The sequence below is a fragment of the Coturnix japonica genome, chromosome 1 (assembly GCF_001577835.2).
Source record: "Coturnix japonica isolate 7356 chromosome 1, Coturnix japonica 2.1, whole genome shotgun sequence".
NCBI lineage: Eukaryota > Metazoa > Chordata > Aves > Galliformes > Phasianidae > Coturnix > Coturnix japonica.
This window is the reverse complement of record NC_029516.1, coordinates 42,696,984-42,714,002: the sequence shown is the minus strand read 5'-3', so window position 1 is coordinate 42,714,002 and position 17,019 is coordinate 42,696,984. Positions and strand designations below refer to the sequence as shown.

The following is a 17,019-nucleotide window of genomic DNA, read 5'->3' as shown; positions in this document are numbered from 1 at the left end:
AGTTTATGAATCTTTTGTTTTGACTGGATTTTGGAGGTTCCTTGAGCTTTTCAATGCATTTAAACTAGGATTTTTTTTCTAAAAGGGGCAGTATATATGTTGCTGTAAACCTGACGTACTCCAAATTAAATTGTTTAATAAGGATTCTGTATGTATGTACTTAGACGCTTCTAGATTCTAGCATTAAAACTGAAAGCAGCATTTTTTTTTTGAAAGGGTGTACTACCTTTAGGTGGATGGTGCCAGAGGTGATTTTGTGTGGAACATTCCGAATAAATGCCAGTAATGTCTTTAACTCATACTACAACATCATACTTCTTGCTCTAATTTGTTTATGCAAACTATATCAGTCTTTGACTAAATGTCTGAGTTTTCTAAATTATATTATTTTTCATATGCTTCCAGTCTTCTATCTTGCAGACATTTTTCTTTCATTCTTGAGCCCAATTGTTCTGTGAAACTATTGCTTTCTTACTTGGGATATGAGTTTCCTCTATGTCCTTATAGGAATAAAGACAATATACCTGAGAGTAGTGCAGATCCACAAAGCCCAAGGAGCATTAGCTGTACTCTTCCTTCAAGTGAACTTCAGAACCAGAGCGTTTCTAGTTCATATGTAAGCCTATCCCTTACACATTTACGTGACAGGAATTTCAACAGTGTAAACTGAAACTGATGAGATCTGAATCTGCCCTAGTACACGGAATTTTGCTATCTTCTTACAGCTTTAATTCTGAGAAGTGTTCCTTCCAACTAAGTTTTCCCATAGACTTAGGAAAGCTGTAAAATCACCACAAAGCCTCTTATGTTTTCATTACATAATAGGAAAGGTAGAGATTGCTGTTCCATATTTTCTGTTATAAGAATCTGTATTTTCTTGTGTATAAGCATATCAAAGTTACATCTGTAAACTGAAATTCTCTAGATGTCTACTAGAATTATTTTGTTTTGGTGAATGTTTCAGCTAATACAGCTCAGTTATTTTTGAAGCTGAAATAATGTGAAAAGACATTATTGTATTCATATGCATTTTAATTAAATTTGCCATGTCATCTCTATAAGGTTAATTGAGGTTAAATTTGGCCCAGCTTATAATAAATGTGTGCACAGCATCTAAGAGAAGGTAGACAAATTCTCCTCTTATCCCTGATCTGCTTCAGCAAAAAGAAGGAAGTGAGGCTTTCCTCACTCTCGATGTACAAAGCTATGGAAGAAGGCTGGAGGAGAGCAAGAAATCAGGTAAAAAGAGAATCAGGGATTGGGATTAAGGGGAGAATGGAAACAGACACCAGTGAGATAGAAATAAGGGGTTCCTTTCCCTTCAGAGGCAGATTTCTACAATCAATTTATGCTTCTTTGTCAGCAAGAGAGAGAATTATTATCTAAAGAAGTTTCTCTGTTTGCTCTTGTTGAGAGATAAAGAACAGGCTTATCCCCTAGGAGGAGACAACAGGATCAGTTTTACAGAAGGGATGAGTGGCTGCTGCTGTTGATGCTGATGGTAACAGAGGAAAAGCTCTAAAACTGGAACACACAGAGACCAGGTTTTTGCCTTCACAGACTGAGTACAAGGCAACATTAATTCCAGGCTTTCCTGAATTAAAATAAACAAACAAACAAAAGCTAATGGCAAAGGGAAAAAAAAAAAAATGACCTAGTACTGAAAGAAAAAACAATAGCAAAGAATTAACAAAATAATGCTGTCTCTGCCAAGCAGCAACTTGGCACAAACAGGCAGCATTTTTCCTGTGCCTGAGTATTTGTTGAACTGGGTTGTAAATTTACAGTATTTTAAACACGGTGCCAAGGTTCATGACAGCAATAAACAGTATGTAGTAGCTCAATGATGAGTACACCGTGATTGTGCATAAACATCATACAGTGATGAGGGGTGAAATCTGGAAAACAGAGAATGGAAGTGAAAGCAATAGCAGTAAACAAATTGCTGCATTTATTAAAATGAGTGAAAATATATAGTCTGCTTTTTTGGACAGGACCTTCTGTTGGTTCATTTTGCCTAAAGCCATTTATGCTAGATATTTCTAGCAGCAATAACCTAAAATGCAGTGTTATTTGTTTTATTTTTACCACAGCTCTTCCCCTAAATTTACAGCCCCCTTTAGGTTAATTAACCTAGAAAATAAAAATGGAGAAATGACATTTTGTGTGTTTGCCAGGAAGATAAAAAGAGTATTAACCCCACCTTATCACAACTAGTGTTTGCACAGCCTGTGCTGTGTGCACTCTTATACATGATGTACTTAAAATGACACGATTGCACAGCTTCTCTCTTCAGAACAGTGCTGTTCTGATGCCATGCATAAATTCTTTCAAGACATGATTTGCATCGTTGTAGCCTTAAATCATACCCCTTACTGTGAAATATAATTTTAAATGTAATAGCTTTGTAATATTTCTACGATTGCCTTACAAAGACCTCCCCTAGATTTTGCTAGATATTCTGCAGAGTAGCACTTGAGAGTCCTCAAGAGTACATCTGTAAACTAATCAGTCCATCTGAAAGGAGAAAAGCCAAACAGGGTGAAGCACTGCTTATTTCACTGTGCTTTTTGAAAGAAAGCCATGTTGCTATGGGACAAGAGATTTGATATTCAGAAATAATTCGTACCCTTTGTTAAGCCCTGATTCAGCAAAGCATTTAAGCATATTCTGTTATGAGTTTCTCAGCTTTTGATTTTGCCACTCCTTAAGATCTCTACTGAATCAGAAGCAGCAAGCTAAATAGAAAGATGGAGATAAAGTTTTTCATGGATTTACTTGAATAAAGCCTATTTCATGGTGTTGTTAAATGAGTGCAAACAGTAAAACTTCTTCGTTTAGCAAATTAGCATCATAAGGCTCCTCTAGGGGTAGGAGTTCAGAAAGGTCGTCTGCTTTTTTGCAGAATTGCTTCATAAATGCAATAGTTGGAAGCTTTTTTTATCTTTCAGTCTGAAATGAAGTAGTCAGAAAAGGAATGCAAGATTACCAGCCTACTTTGAATCGTCTTGGTGTGATCCCTGTCTGCAGTTCACTTTTTGAACTGCTGTTGTGCCTCCTATGACTCATAATAATCACTTCCAGCTAATCAAGTACCTTCCCCTTCAAATGCTAAACTTTCTACCTTGTGTTGCCAGACTCCTTGAACTGCACCTTGTATGGCCCACTCTTTGGAAGAACTGCAGGATCATCTTTTAGGAGTCATATTACTTGTGTAGTTGTACCTCCTACTGCTAGAAGATAGAAACTTGCATTGCAGACTTACACACTTTTGTGGACTTTATTCCATGTATTGTTTACACAGATGGTCTTTAACTGGTGTTTGCATGTTAAGAATTCTTTGACCTGCCTGGGAGATAAGAGCAGCAATGGGTAATGTTTGAGCTGCACTGGTACAGCTAAATTTGGGGGGAGGGAGCCATATGGTGTTTGTGGATACCACTCTCCCTCTTAGGTTTCTTCAGAATTTTACTGGTAAGTAACTAAAGAGTTTTATCCTCATCCATTCTGCTTTTCTTATTGTGTTAAGTATTTTCAAGACTGAATTAAAATGAACATAACTGGGTGATGTAGGAAGAGAATGAAAAAAATGAACAGTTTTGGAATATTTCTATAGTCATGTTCTTGGTTCCAGTCAAATGAAAGAAGATTCATATCTGATTTTTGGCTTTATTGGGAGCTACAGTTTCTCTGTTGATATGGGTGCCAGAAGTATAGCAGCGGTCCATGAGTTCAAGTGCTCAATACAATAACTTAAGCAAAGTGTTCTCTTCTCAGCCCAGAAGAAGGGGCTTGTTTCAAGCTGTTGAAGTAATCTGACCTTCTTTAAATTCATTTCTACCATTTTTTCCTTTCATTTTAGGGAAGCAACGTAATGGAGGACCAAGATCTCTTGGAAATAGGAATACTTAACTCTGGACATAGGCAGAGAATACTCCAAGCAATCCAGCTTCTCCCAAAGGTATAGTTTCTGTTATTATCCAAATGAGAGAACTTACACCTACAGCTTTCACATTTTTTAAAGCACTTTTTTTTTTAATGGGAGCAAACATAATTCCCTACTGGCCTTGTTACCATTTGTTATATGTGCAAAAATATAATAAAGTGATATAATTACATTGAACTCACTTTGTATGAACATAATTAACAAAGCAAATGAGTGTAAAATCTGTAATTTCAAATTACAGCTGCTTAGAATTTATTTTAATTACTTCTAGTTTTTCAATCTTTTTATACAGTGTCATTACACATGTGTAAATAAGGCTGTCAATGAATTCTGGATTCTTGATCTGAAAGTACTTTTCCCTTTGAAGATAGAATTACATAAGTGTTCTTCATACCTTTGGATGGAACATGCTTTTCCTAATACTCGCCTTTCATGTATGATTTGGAGACTTCCTGAAGGCTCCATATTTGATTTGCTGCTTCGTATTTTTGCTTCTCAGCTGTGGACATAATAACTTGCAGTCATTTTCCAATAATTTTTTAGTGCTGTCTGATTTAAGCTACAGATTTGAAAATCAGTGGTATAAAGGCATGGTTCTTATATTTTGCACAACGGGATGATATCAGTGCAGGCTTCTGCTAATGTTCCTAAACACAGAAACTTGAATAGGTAAATGAAAAAGACACTGGGCTAAGCATGAAAACTTACTGATTTTGGAAAGCTGTGTAAGGAGAATGAATGAGAAGCCATAGGCAGCACTAATTCTCAGAGGGCTGCTATGTGAGATACTGAGGCAGGAATAACATCTGGTGTAAAGTGCATGGAGTACTCGAGTTTGGGAGCAGCATGTGTGGAATGATCAAGGTAAATAGAGATTAAACTGTTCACAGTTTGACAGTGCTGGAGAGTGAGAAGTGCCATTATAGAATTTTTCAGTTTGGATCATGAGTCTGATTCTGCCAAAAGAAGATTTTTGATTCATCATAGTTTGTTAGAAAAGTTTTTATGGATTGCCCATAAAAGAGGACAAGGATTTATTTTGTATGGGAAATATGTAAAGTTATGAATTGATTCCACTGATGGATGTGCTAGGCAATCTTTGTATCCTACAATTTGAGTCTGTGCACTGAAACAACAAACATGATTAAAGACAGTAATATTCGATATACCATATCAGACAAGTGGGATAAATGGTGCAACTATTAGTGTATATAAAAGTGGTATTTGATGAATTACAACAGATATTTATAGTTTAAATTTGAATTTATGAATTCTTCAACAATGCTATCATTCAAAAAAAAATCTTGGCAATTTTAATACCTGCTCTTAGTTCAAGTATTTTTTGTTTTTCATATTTCATGAAGAAGCCAAATCTTTTTTATTCATTTAAACTGTTCAGAATTAATGAATGATTTTTTAATATTTAATGTTTTTAGTGCTATCTAGTACTGTTTATGAAAATATTTATAATTATCACAGAATGGCTTAGGATGGAGGGAACCTTCAAGATCATCTAGTTCCAACTCCCCTTCCATGATCAGGGTTGCCAACCACTAGATCAGGCTGCCTAGTATCCCATGCAGCCTCGCCTTGAATGTCTCCCAAAATGTGGCATCCACAAATTCTCTGGGCAGCCTGTTCCACTACCTCACTACCCTCTGGGTCAAGAATTTCTTCCTAACATCTAATCTAAATCTTCACTCTTTTAGTTTAAAGTCATTTTCCCTTGTCCTGTCATTATCAGGACATGTAAAAAGTAGATCCTCCTCCTGCTTGTAAGCTCCCCTTCCGGTACTGGAAGAATGCAATGAGGTCTCCCCAGAGCCTACTTTTCTTCTCCAAGATAAACAAGCCCAACTCCCTCAGCCTGTCTTCATCAGAGAGCTCCAGCTCTTTGATCATATTCGTAGCCCTCTTCTGGGTCTGCTCCAACAGCTCCACGTTCCTCTTGTGCTGGGTGCCTCAGTCTTGGACACAGTACTCCAGGTGGGGCCTCATGAAGGCAGAGTAGGTGGGGACAGTCCCCTCCATTTCCCTGCTAGCCACCCTTCTTGATGCAGCCCAGGATACTGTTGGCCTTCCAAGCTGCAGGAGCACACTACTGGCTCATGTCCAACTTTTGGTGGACATCCCATGGTGTGGGATTACATCAGTGAGCATAAGTCCATGTTGGAGGAGGTGAGCTCTCCCTTCTCATTTATGAGAGGGGGCACACCCTCCTTTGCTTGTCTCTTCTGACCAATGGATCTAAATAAACCCTTCTCGTTCATCACATCCGTTGTTAGTTTCATCTGTGCTTTGGCTTTTCTGTTTCCATCCCTGCACATCTGGACAGCATCCCTATATTCTTGCTAGGCCATTCACCCCCCACTTCCACTGCCTTTACTTTTTTTCCCCTGAGCCTGGCCTGTGGTCCTTGCTCAGCCATGCTGGTTTCCTGCCTCCTCTGCCTGATTTCTTATTCTGGGGGATGGAGAGCTCTTGTGCTCTCAGAAAGGCATCCTTAAAGTGCTGCCAGCTCTGTTCCTTTGTCCCTAAGGACGATTTCCCAGGGGATCTCATCCAACAATTCCTTTATCAGCCTGAGGTTTTTTACACTCTCCTGAAGTTCAGGGTCCTGACTCCACTTTTTAACAGGCCCGTGTTCCTCAAGATCATTAACTTGACATAGGCATGGTTGTTGCAGCCCAGGATGCCTCCAGTCTTAACTTCTTTTACAGTGTCTTTTGCATAGGTGAGCACCAAGTCTGACAACACTTGACCTCCAGTAGATCAGTACAATATCTGTCCAATTCTGAACCAGAAAGTTGTCATCAATGGACACCAGGAGTCTCGTGGATTGCTTGTAGCTTGATGTGTTGTTCTCCCAGCAGATATCTGGGTGATTGAATACCCCCATCAGTATGAGAGCCTGCAAGAATAACACTTCTTGCAGCTGAAGCAAGAAGGCCTCATCAACAGGCTCCCCTTGATCAGATGGCCTGTAGATCCCCTTGATTAGATCCCCTGATCACCAGATGCCTTTTATTGGTCCAGTCCCTAATTTTAACCCACAGGCTCTCAACCTGTTCATGACTAATTCTCAGAGGCAGCTCTTCACAGTCTATCCGTTTCTTAACATAGAGGGCAACTCCCCCACCCCTCCTACCTTGCCTATCCCTTCTAAAAAGCTTATAGCCCTCAATCATGGTATTCCAGTTATGTGAGTCATCCCACCATGTTTCCATGACAGCAATAAGATGATAGTTTTCCAATTGCACCATGGTTTCCAGTTCCTCTTGTTTACTTCCCATGCTGTGTGCTTTGGCATAAAGGCACTTCAGCTGGCTTTTGGCCATATTGCCTTCTTGAAAAAACTCTCTCTACTACATCTGGGATGAAGTTGAGATTTCTCCCCACTGATTCATAAAGTGACAGTGTTCCCTGAATCTTTCTTTTCCTCAGCAGTACATCATCTTCCCCCACTATATCTAGTTAAAGCCCTGGTGATGAGCCTTGACAGCTTACTGCCTAGGATATTCTTGCCCCTTCCAGTCAGTTGTGTTCCACCCCAAGTCAGCCTTCCCGATTTATCAAAGGTGCGTACTAGATCATTAAATCCAAAGCTCTGGGCATGACACCATCCATGCAGCCACTCATTTAATTGTTCTGTTATCTTCCTTCTGCCTGAACCTCAGTCTCCAGCCAGTAGGATTGAGGAGAACTCTACCTGCACTTCTATTTCTTTCAGCATGCTCCCAAGTGACATATTTTTTTTAGTTCCTAGTCACAGCTTCATGAGACCCAGTTTGAAAGACCAGGAGTGGATAGTAGTCCTCTGGCTTTATCATACCTGGTATCTTTTTCCTTATATCTCAAATGCAGGCCTCTGGCAGGCAGTAAATCTTTCTAGAGAAGTTATCTGGGTGGCAAATGAGTGCCTCAGCATCCCTCAATCTCCAATTACTAACACCACCTTTTTTTAGTGGTACTGGTTGTGACTCTGATTCTTGGTTGGAGTCAGAGATATTGGGCTGCCTGTGCCACTGCATAATACCAGGCATCAATCTCTCTCTCCAGCAGCTGGGTATATCTCATCCTGGCAACTTCCTCTCACAGCCTGGTTAGCTGCTCAAAAAGATTATATGGTTATGCAGTTACTTGAAAGAATTAGCAGGTTCTGAACTAAAGACAATTAAGTTACTTAGAAAAGCTTGAAACGGGCTGAATAACAAGGGGGTGTGGTCTCTAGAAGCTTCCTTGTTGAAATAGGAAAAACCAATACTCAAGGACCAGGTTTATGCATCTTTGTTGCAGGACTGTTCCACCAAAACAAAAGCAGTTGAAAGGTGAAGCTGTGCATCACAGTTCTTCACTTAAATGAAATCAGCAACACATGAGAGTTTACATTGTAAGGACACATACTTTTCTATTCAAACCTAATTTGCAGGCAGAGCTGTTGGAATAATTGTGGGGCTCACAATTTTTTTTTATTTTTTTTTTTTTGTGGAACTCATCTTTGCTGTATTTACCATAGCTTTAAATAAAACTACCCAACTTGCATATACAGCAGGAAACTATGAAATGGCTTCTGTATATTCATTACTCTGTTGGTAAGTTCAATCCTGTCATCACACATTCAAAATAGTTCCCAGCTTTTAAATATTTTAAGATTTCAAACGATTAATTACTGATATGATTAGATAATACATTCTTAACGTTTGTTTATTTTGAAAAGGTATCTCTTTTCTGGTCTTCATCTAATTTAAAGCTTGATGACTACTTGCCTTTTAAAAGTTAGCAATATTACTAGTGATTACATTGTTAGTTTTGCTATTAATCCTTCCTATCTATCCTATCAAGTGCTTCTCGACATGGGTTTTGGGATAGAACTTAAGGGATTTGAAAAAACATCTACAAGTCTGCACTTTTTTAGAGCCATATGGTCAGTCAGTAGAGAATAAGGTTAGAGGCTAAAAAAGCAACTAATTTATGGCATATGTTTTAAAATTCTCCTCTTGAAAATTTCTTTTGTTTTCATCAGAATTCATCTCAGTAGCCTAAAATTACAACAGACATTTAATTGCTGTCAAGAATGACTTTTCTCACTCCTCAATGCTGATTTCCTAAAGAGTGGTTGTATCTCTATATTTCAAATGCCACTAGTCTACTTAGGAACCACTTGTTAGGGCCTGAAGTAGTTTTAAAGGGCAAAAAGAAACACCATGTATCTATCCAAATTTAGATCAATTTGTTGTTGTATTTTCTTATGCTGTGTTTAACCATTATAAAAAGGCATGTTTGAACCATATTTCTCAAAATAGAATGTTTTTCCTTAATAATTCTGTATTTGAGGAAAACATTTCATAAGAGAGTAAGCTAATATATTTGTAACAGATAAAGAGAGTTGGAATCTTTTTTTGCTTGTCATTATATCCTTTTTGTTAGATTAGAGATAGCAGCCCACATTTTCATCTTACACTAATGTAGTTTAAGTTATTCAATTTTCACATTAATATTAACTAGAGTATTTTATGGTTTATTATTATTAGATAAGGCTAAGACGTGCCAGTGGAAATATAATTTGTAAAGTTAATTCTTAAAATGGAAATATTTTATGCATGACACCAGTTTTAGAGCAAATGTCTTGGCAGAGTTTGATATCACATTCAGATTTTTTTTGTGTGTTAACAGTATGAAATTAGTAAATCTTTGGATTTTATATGTTTTATTAAAAGGAAGTTCAGATGTGTAGAGACCAGGGACCATACCTGAAAGTATACTAAACTTGCAAGTACACAGACTTCAGGGAAAAAAAAAACAACTAATACTGAGGGAGTACTTGTGTGCAAGATATGCTTAATCGACTAAGAAAACAATAGAATTCACATTGTGTCATTTTCAGTTATCTTGGCATCCAGAGTCTGTGTGCAAGTGAATTCTCAGTGGATTCCTAAGTGGTTGCAATATTTTTGAAAATAATTATCCCAGCTCATCTGAGAACCTAGATGAGAAAAAGGAATTTTTTCATGTGGGTTGCTCAATATAAAGCTCCTTCTTCCAGCCCATAATGGGAACACATTCTCTCATTTGACAGATGGAAGAATGTTGCTAGCTTAAAGCAGCTTTTTTCCTGGCTTCAGAGCTATTCTTATAGTATGCAGCTTGTTCCTTTCTGCACAGAGAGGTTTCATGTCTGGGAATCTTGTAGCAGTGGCATGCAGGCAATGAGCCTGTTTCCTGGGTGCTTTGCAGAAGCAGACAAAAAGTAGGACATGAGTGGGGTACCGAGCACATGCTCTCTGTAAATAGTGTTATATGAGCAGTAAAGCTGTGCTTCTAAAAAGTGCTAGATCTATTACTCATATGTAACACGCATTTGTGTAAGCACAGTAAATCTGGCATTTAGGAACACAGAGCTACTTTGCCTGTGCCCATTAACTATGTTGTGTATATAGCAGGGAGAGACCACATTATATATTTGCTATTGCTAACTATTGGTTTATACGCTCTAGAGCTTAGCAAGATATTTTGAATCTTAGTGTTTGATTCTCATTCAGCGTAGCTAACAGATAGATCACTAGCACTTCCATTCCTAATGACAGTGACCAAAGGAGGAGATGCTACAATGTGGATATCATAACATTTGTGTCACTTTCTAGCTTTGGCTTCTTGATTTTGTTATGCTCTGTTGGAATTGAAGATGTAAAACAGGTGTCAAGGGAAGTGCTTTCTTTCCTGCTAACACCTCTCAAAATTACTTAGCAGGCTTGGAAGGAGGTCACTCACCTGCTCATTACACTGCTTCTAAGGCCATAAGGACAGGAAAAAAAAGTGTTAGATTCAGCATTACACAGAAGTTTTTCAACTCTGAAACTCAAAGGAATGGATCAGTAGAACAGAGCAGTTGTTAGAAACATCCATGGCCATTCAAGGTATTTATCTCAGACTGGTGTCTCTATTCCTGTGCTTCAAAGCTGTCTGATGAAAGTAGTCTCACTAATGTTCTCCTTTTTTCCTTCTATTAGTGAGCTACTCCTGATGGAACATGAAATCGTATATCTGCTTCATGTAAATTACAGTAGCTATCACTGGTCCTGTCACCATTGCCCATTGAGCAAGTCTTATTTCTGCTCATGCTTTTTTATATTATTTGTGGTTTACTCCATGTTGCCTACTCTCTATCCTGAGGCGAGTAAATGTGCTATATAAAAGTGCTATTTTCTATAATGACATCCTGAATGTCCTAGACTTCCTGCACATACTTCTGTCTGAGAAAGAAGATACTGATAATTACTTTCCAGAAGTCCTTCCTAGTGTGGCTATTCTGCTCCAGGTATTCACACTTTATCAGCTTCATCAGAGCCCCTAATGGGATCCACATTCCCATCTGCAACCTTTCCCAGATCAGGAGGACTCAGTTCTTTCATAACTTACTCTTAAGGCATAGTCAGTTCATCCTTGTGACTAATGCAGACTTGGTGGTAGAGTTGTCAACCACTTCATTCAAATCTTCGTGTCTCTTGAACAGAATAATTTCATTCAGATACATGTCCTTCAAATACCCCATAGGTGAAGCTGAAGAGATTGTTGGGTTTTCTGACCATCACAAAAAATAACATTAGTAAAAGGTGGAGAAAATAAATTGTATTGGTTGTATTTGGTACATTCCTGCTTCTGGTCTTCTGATTTACTTCCCTCCAGTAAGAAAGCTATATTATAGTGTGAATACAAGTGTAAGTTATAGTGTGTACTCAAAATATTCTGCAAACCAAACCATTGTGAAGTGGAGGCAATGATCAGATTACTTTTAAGTCATGCTATGGCAAGAAACCATAGTACTGTTGGGCCAAGGAGATCCTTGCTAGTTCAACCCCTGGGTGCAGTTGGCAGCAGATTGCCGAATGGAAACCAGTCAGGGCTACTGAGGACACAGCAGAGGGTGAGTGTTGCCTTTCATGTGTCAGACTGTTGACTTGATGTACATCTCTAGCACTGCGTGCTGAAGTACTAACAAATACCCAAGGGACTGGTCTCTGAAGTTATCATCATAGAAACTCTTGAGATCAAAGGCCACACATTTCAATTATTTCACAAATTTCTTACTTGGGGCTTCTTAAGATTACATTGTATCAAACAGAAATGTCCTGAACTGTCACATAAAGCATGTCAGTAACACTGAATGTTCTTCCCTTTTCCCAGATATGGAGTCTGGTGAGCTAAGACTCTCATCAGTCTCCCGGATGCTGAACTAACTATTCAAAATTTTCCAGAGAAAAAATATGTTTGCGTGCATCTATTTTTCTTTTTGTTCAAAAGACAGATTCAAACTGCAAAAAATTACAGAAATGGTGCTTATTGTAATGCTGCTAATCTTCTGTAGGAAACTCTGAATTTAATTCGTGATAATCTGGGTTTACCATTAGTGCAGGATACTAAAACAGGTTGTGCTGCAAAGTGAATGTGACTACACTGTCTTTTTATATTAATCTCCACAAGAAGACAGAAAGATTTTGATTAGCAAAAAGAAAAGTTGGACATTACTGGGACACAATCTTAAGTAGTTGTTTTTTTTAATATGTGACAAGGTAGAAAAGAAACAATAATTTTGTATATGGCTCCTCCTTACCCACTGTGCCTTTGCAGGCAGGTCCTTGTTTTCACTCAGAGACTTTCTCAGCAGCAGCAGCAATTAAAGAATCTTCTCAGATCTGTAGGAAGTTCTGCAGGTCTGCTTGAGAACTGTTTCTCTGTTACTGTCCCAGTCCCCCCTCAGCCAACTGAATTAATCAGATTGATAATTTATAGTTTTATATGCATTCCTGAGAAAGATTATTAAATATCTCAGAAAGGCCAGCATTTTAGAAGAAAGCATTTATGTCCCCGCTAAAAGGAACTTTCTTGCAAACCAACACAAGTGTGTAAATTCACTGTAATCACTGTTGTCATTTAAAAGGCTATGAAAATCAAGTCATCTCTTTCTTCTTATGCTGGGGATAAAAAGCTTGATTTTAATACAATGAAGAGATTCACAGGTAATGATATAACCTGTAGAGAAAATAGCGTTAGTTCCCCATCTGTCTGAGGTGAACACAAAAAAAGTGGTAATGGTCCATTTTATTCAATTCACCAGTGCATATATGATTTCTGTAAAGCTCCATTCATATTTACTTGGACACCCATAAGAGACAAAAAGTCAAGTAAAGTACCATCTATTCTAATGTAAAACTCAGTATAGATATAGTAGTGATACACTGCTAATAAAAAACTGGTATATATGCAGTCTCTTGTAAAGGATTTCTCAACCCAGTAGGATGCTATTTGATATTAACACCTGGTTATGAGAAACTAGGTTCCTGGCTTCTGCTTTCTATTCATTTCAAAGGATGCAATGCTTGTGAAAAATCATTGAGACCAAGAAAATAAATCTTTTATGTTTTTACTCTTCCTCTATGCTTAGTTTATATCTTATTTTCTTTAACATTTCTTCTGTATCACTCCTAAATCGTATACTCTTCATCCTTAGATTTTTTAGTAGTCAGCATCCTAAAATCATCTGCAATGAAGCAGCTAGCAACAATACAAAAAAGATACATGCAGTTCAAGAGCTGTTACCTGTTAATGAGAACATGGATGCAAGGCATCTAAAGTTCAGCTGTATTATATAGCAGTGTTTCTGAACAGCTGTATTCTAAACTGTTTCTATTTTTATTTAAAAGCTCCATCACATTTTATATGAAAAGTAGGTACTGTTATTAGTACTATCGTGTCTAAATAGCCAATCTTTCAAAGATTATTTGAAAAGAAAAAACTCAGCCAGCTAAGAATGACAGTTAATAAGTGAGATGATGTTATTAACAGACATAACAAAACTTTCCATACAAGGGAGCTGATAGTGAAAGTTTATAAGCTTTCACATATTGGACACATTTTAGAAATTCTGTTTAGAAATGAGATTGGTTCTTTGTCCATGCCAAAACAAATTATTGCTTTTTGGCTGAAACTGACAGTATATATCCTAGTTCTGAGATTAATTTTCTGTCATTGGTATCAGGGAGCAGGAGGCAGGGTCCCCACACCACAGCAGGAGAGGGGTGCTGGGGACATAGGGCCATACTGTTGCCAAGAAGGGCAAAGCACCTGTCCAAGGAGAGCAAGGCAAGAATGGTGTCAGTAACTGGGAACATCCACAGCCTAAGGCAAGTCCCCAGAGACAAGGACAGTCTGAGGTTGATTTCGGAGGATGAGTCAGTGGGAAATATCAGCAAGATACCAGTTAAGTACAGGTGTTCCCACAACATAACTCAGGTGATGGCCAAGGGCATGGGCTTGAGCTCAGTTTCAGCTCCTGCAGAAGGTGAAGTGGCCCCATCAAAACTTCTTACTGCATTTTGTGTGGGTGTGACCCATGGTTACTCAGATACCTGATTTGGCCTTCAGCACAGGCAGCCAAATCAGAGAATCACAGAACGGCTGAGGTAGGAAGGGACCTCTGGGTCCACCTGATCTAAACCCCCTTCTTAGACATAGCTACCTAGGCACATGTACAGATGTCTTTTGAAGATCTCCAAGGAGGAAGACAGCACAGATTTTCCAGTCAACCTGTTCCAGTGCTCCTTCTGTTGCACATAAAGTGCTTCGTGATGTTTAAACGGAACACCCTCTGTTGCAGGCTTTGGGGCAGAGAGAGGGAAAATGTTGCAGACTGTCCTGGTTCCTGACAGTACTGCAGTGCATATTCATGTAGGCTGCTGAGTGACTTGATGACGATTTCGTCTGTTGGCACCAAATTCAGAGTGTGAAAATGCTGCATAGATTTCAGTTGTTCTAAGCATTTTGCTTATTGGGCTGTTCTGTGTTTCCTTGCTTGCATCCCTCTGCAATACACCTCAGTAGGACTGATTCTTGTTTTAACAGCCCTTCTAATGGAGATCTTTAAGAACTCAGAATTCAGAAACTTCCCATACCATGTTTGCTTTTCATAGAAACCTTGCTCTTGAAATAAGCTTTCCAAGAGGCAAAGCTGACAGGGTTCTCCATGGTGTTGCAGTCTGCTGGGCAGACTACCTTAAGTATAAAATTGGAAATAAATCTGAATGACAATGAAAGAAAATTAGCCATGCTTTTGGCATTTGGAGCTTTCATTCTAAATCAGGGTGAAGCTAACTTCCAAAATATCAAGATCAGCAACAAAACTGAATTCGTAATCAAAATTTAATTCTTGCCTGTTAACTCTCGCTTCCTAATATGAATCCTTCCCTTCAGAGGTGATGTGGAAGGTTACAATTGCCATAGTTAATTATGGGAATTCTCTACTCTCTCTTCTATGACTTAAGGTAATGATTTCAGTGCATCATTTAAATATTTACGTTAATATTGTATACCCAGCAACATCTGCAGCAATAGACCAAAGAGTAAGCTGTCAAATCCATGATGCAGTGTGTGTCTGCATCCTTCCTCTCTGCTACTGCAGGAAACCAAGATCAACATCGCGACTTGCTGGCTTTCTGCATTTGAACAGATAGACAAACACTACTTTGGATTTCCATTTGTGAATTTTTTTTAATCTGCTTTGAATTCAAATTGCATTTCAGATAAACTTCGTGAAATAAATTGGTTCAGGCAAGAGTTCTTTTTAAATTGCTTTGTCACTTCAAACTTAAACTCAGAGCATTCCATTTTTGTCATACTTCCAGTGTTTCTTAGAAAGTTGCAATGTGTATAAGAAATGGGAGTCTGCCTTTCACCATGCACCGTACCACTCTTACATATTCTGTAAGTGCTGTGCTGAATGCAAAGCCTTCTAAACCTCTGAAATTTCATAAAAGTTTACCAATTCAGTATATTATCAAATTAGCCAGAGTTACACATCAATACAAGCAAGTATGACAGTGATATGCAAATAGCGGTGTTGAAAATTGAGGCTATTGCATATTGTTTTCTATTTCTTTGCTTCTTTGTCACTGTTGCAAATTTCTTTATAATTCCTAGGAACAGTATATCATAACTAATTGCACAGGTAGAGGTTTTATTTGTTTTTTTTTCTTTAATGGCTATCTTGAAAATCTTCTCTTGTGTCACTGGGAGGCAATTTGGAAAGAAAAATTGCAGTTCTTTACTTCTCAGTAGCTTTACAATATTCTGGAAAATTAGATGCCAGTTGGATTTCTTAGGGGTTTTTTTGTGAAAATAAAATGTATATGATTATATATTTTTTCTGCTTGTGTTGGTTTATGAATGCACGTGGTGTTTTTCTGTGTACATCATTCTGTCAGTTCTGTTCCAGTAATATTTCTTTCAGTTGTCCAGTCTCAATCAACTTTACAGAAGCAGAGCAATCTAAACTATATTAAATTCCCAGGAGCTCTATGAAAAATATGGCCAGGTAGAGGAAAGACACTATTTTAAACTTCCCTTGGGGGTGAAAAAATACACTGTGGCTTCAACCTCTAGGAAATATCAGATAACCTAGTAGGAGAGATAAATTAGGAATAGTATAACCAAGGAAATATGTTTTTTTTGGAGTTTGATAGCAAAAGATCCAATCCTCAGTTTAATTTCTTCTCCTACTATGAAGTCTTAGGTGACATTTTTGAGCAGCCAGGATATTAATAATCTCCTTCTCTCTCTCTCTCTTTCTCTCTCTCTCAATCTTGGTTATGGATTCTGTGCTGTCTAGTAAGGATTGAACATGTGCTACATGCAGTCTTGGTATATTTTAGTTTCAAAGGCAAAGAGTCATGAGAAAAAGATCCATTGAAAACTAAGTTTTATTAGTACTTTTACTCGCAAAATTATTTCTTCATGTTGTACTAATCCTTGAAAGGATGTCAGTCAGAGAATAAAGTCCCAAGGAAAATAATGCAAATAGCTACTCTCTGAAACATGTTTAATGAATATTATCAGCAGTTCTTACTCATTCTTGTTTTTCAGATGAAGCAGATCGGTCACGATGGCTACAACCCCGCCTCTGTAGCTGAATGGCTGGATTCCATTGAACTGGGTGACTATACCAAATCCTTTCTAATTAATGGCTATACATCGATGGACCTTGTGAAAAAAATCTGGGAGATTGAATTAATTAATGTAAGTTG

General features: G+C 38.0%; 1 protein-coding gene across 11 annotated transcripts in view; it reads left to right on the top strand.

Moving 5' to 3' along the window:
* The window catches only part of ANKS1B (ankyrin repeat and sterile alpha motif domain containing 1B), a 393,719-nt gene that overhangs the window by 225,420 nt on the left and 151,280 nt on the right, over positions 1 to 17,019 (top strand). For all 11 annotated transcript variants that reach the window (XM_032444024.1, XM_032444026.1, XM_015858789.2 and 8 more), the window contains 2 exons: positions 3,863 to 3,961; positions 16,859 to 17,011. In XM_032444024.1, the coding sequence (XP_032299915.1) occupies positions 3,863 to 3,961; positions 16,859 to 17,011 (252 nt within the window). The remainder of the gene's footprint in view (positions 1 to 3,862; positions 3,962 to 16,858; positions 17,012 to 17,019) is intronic.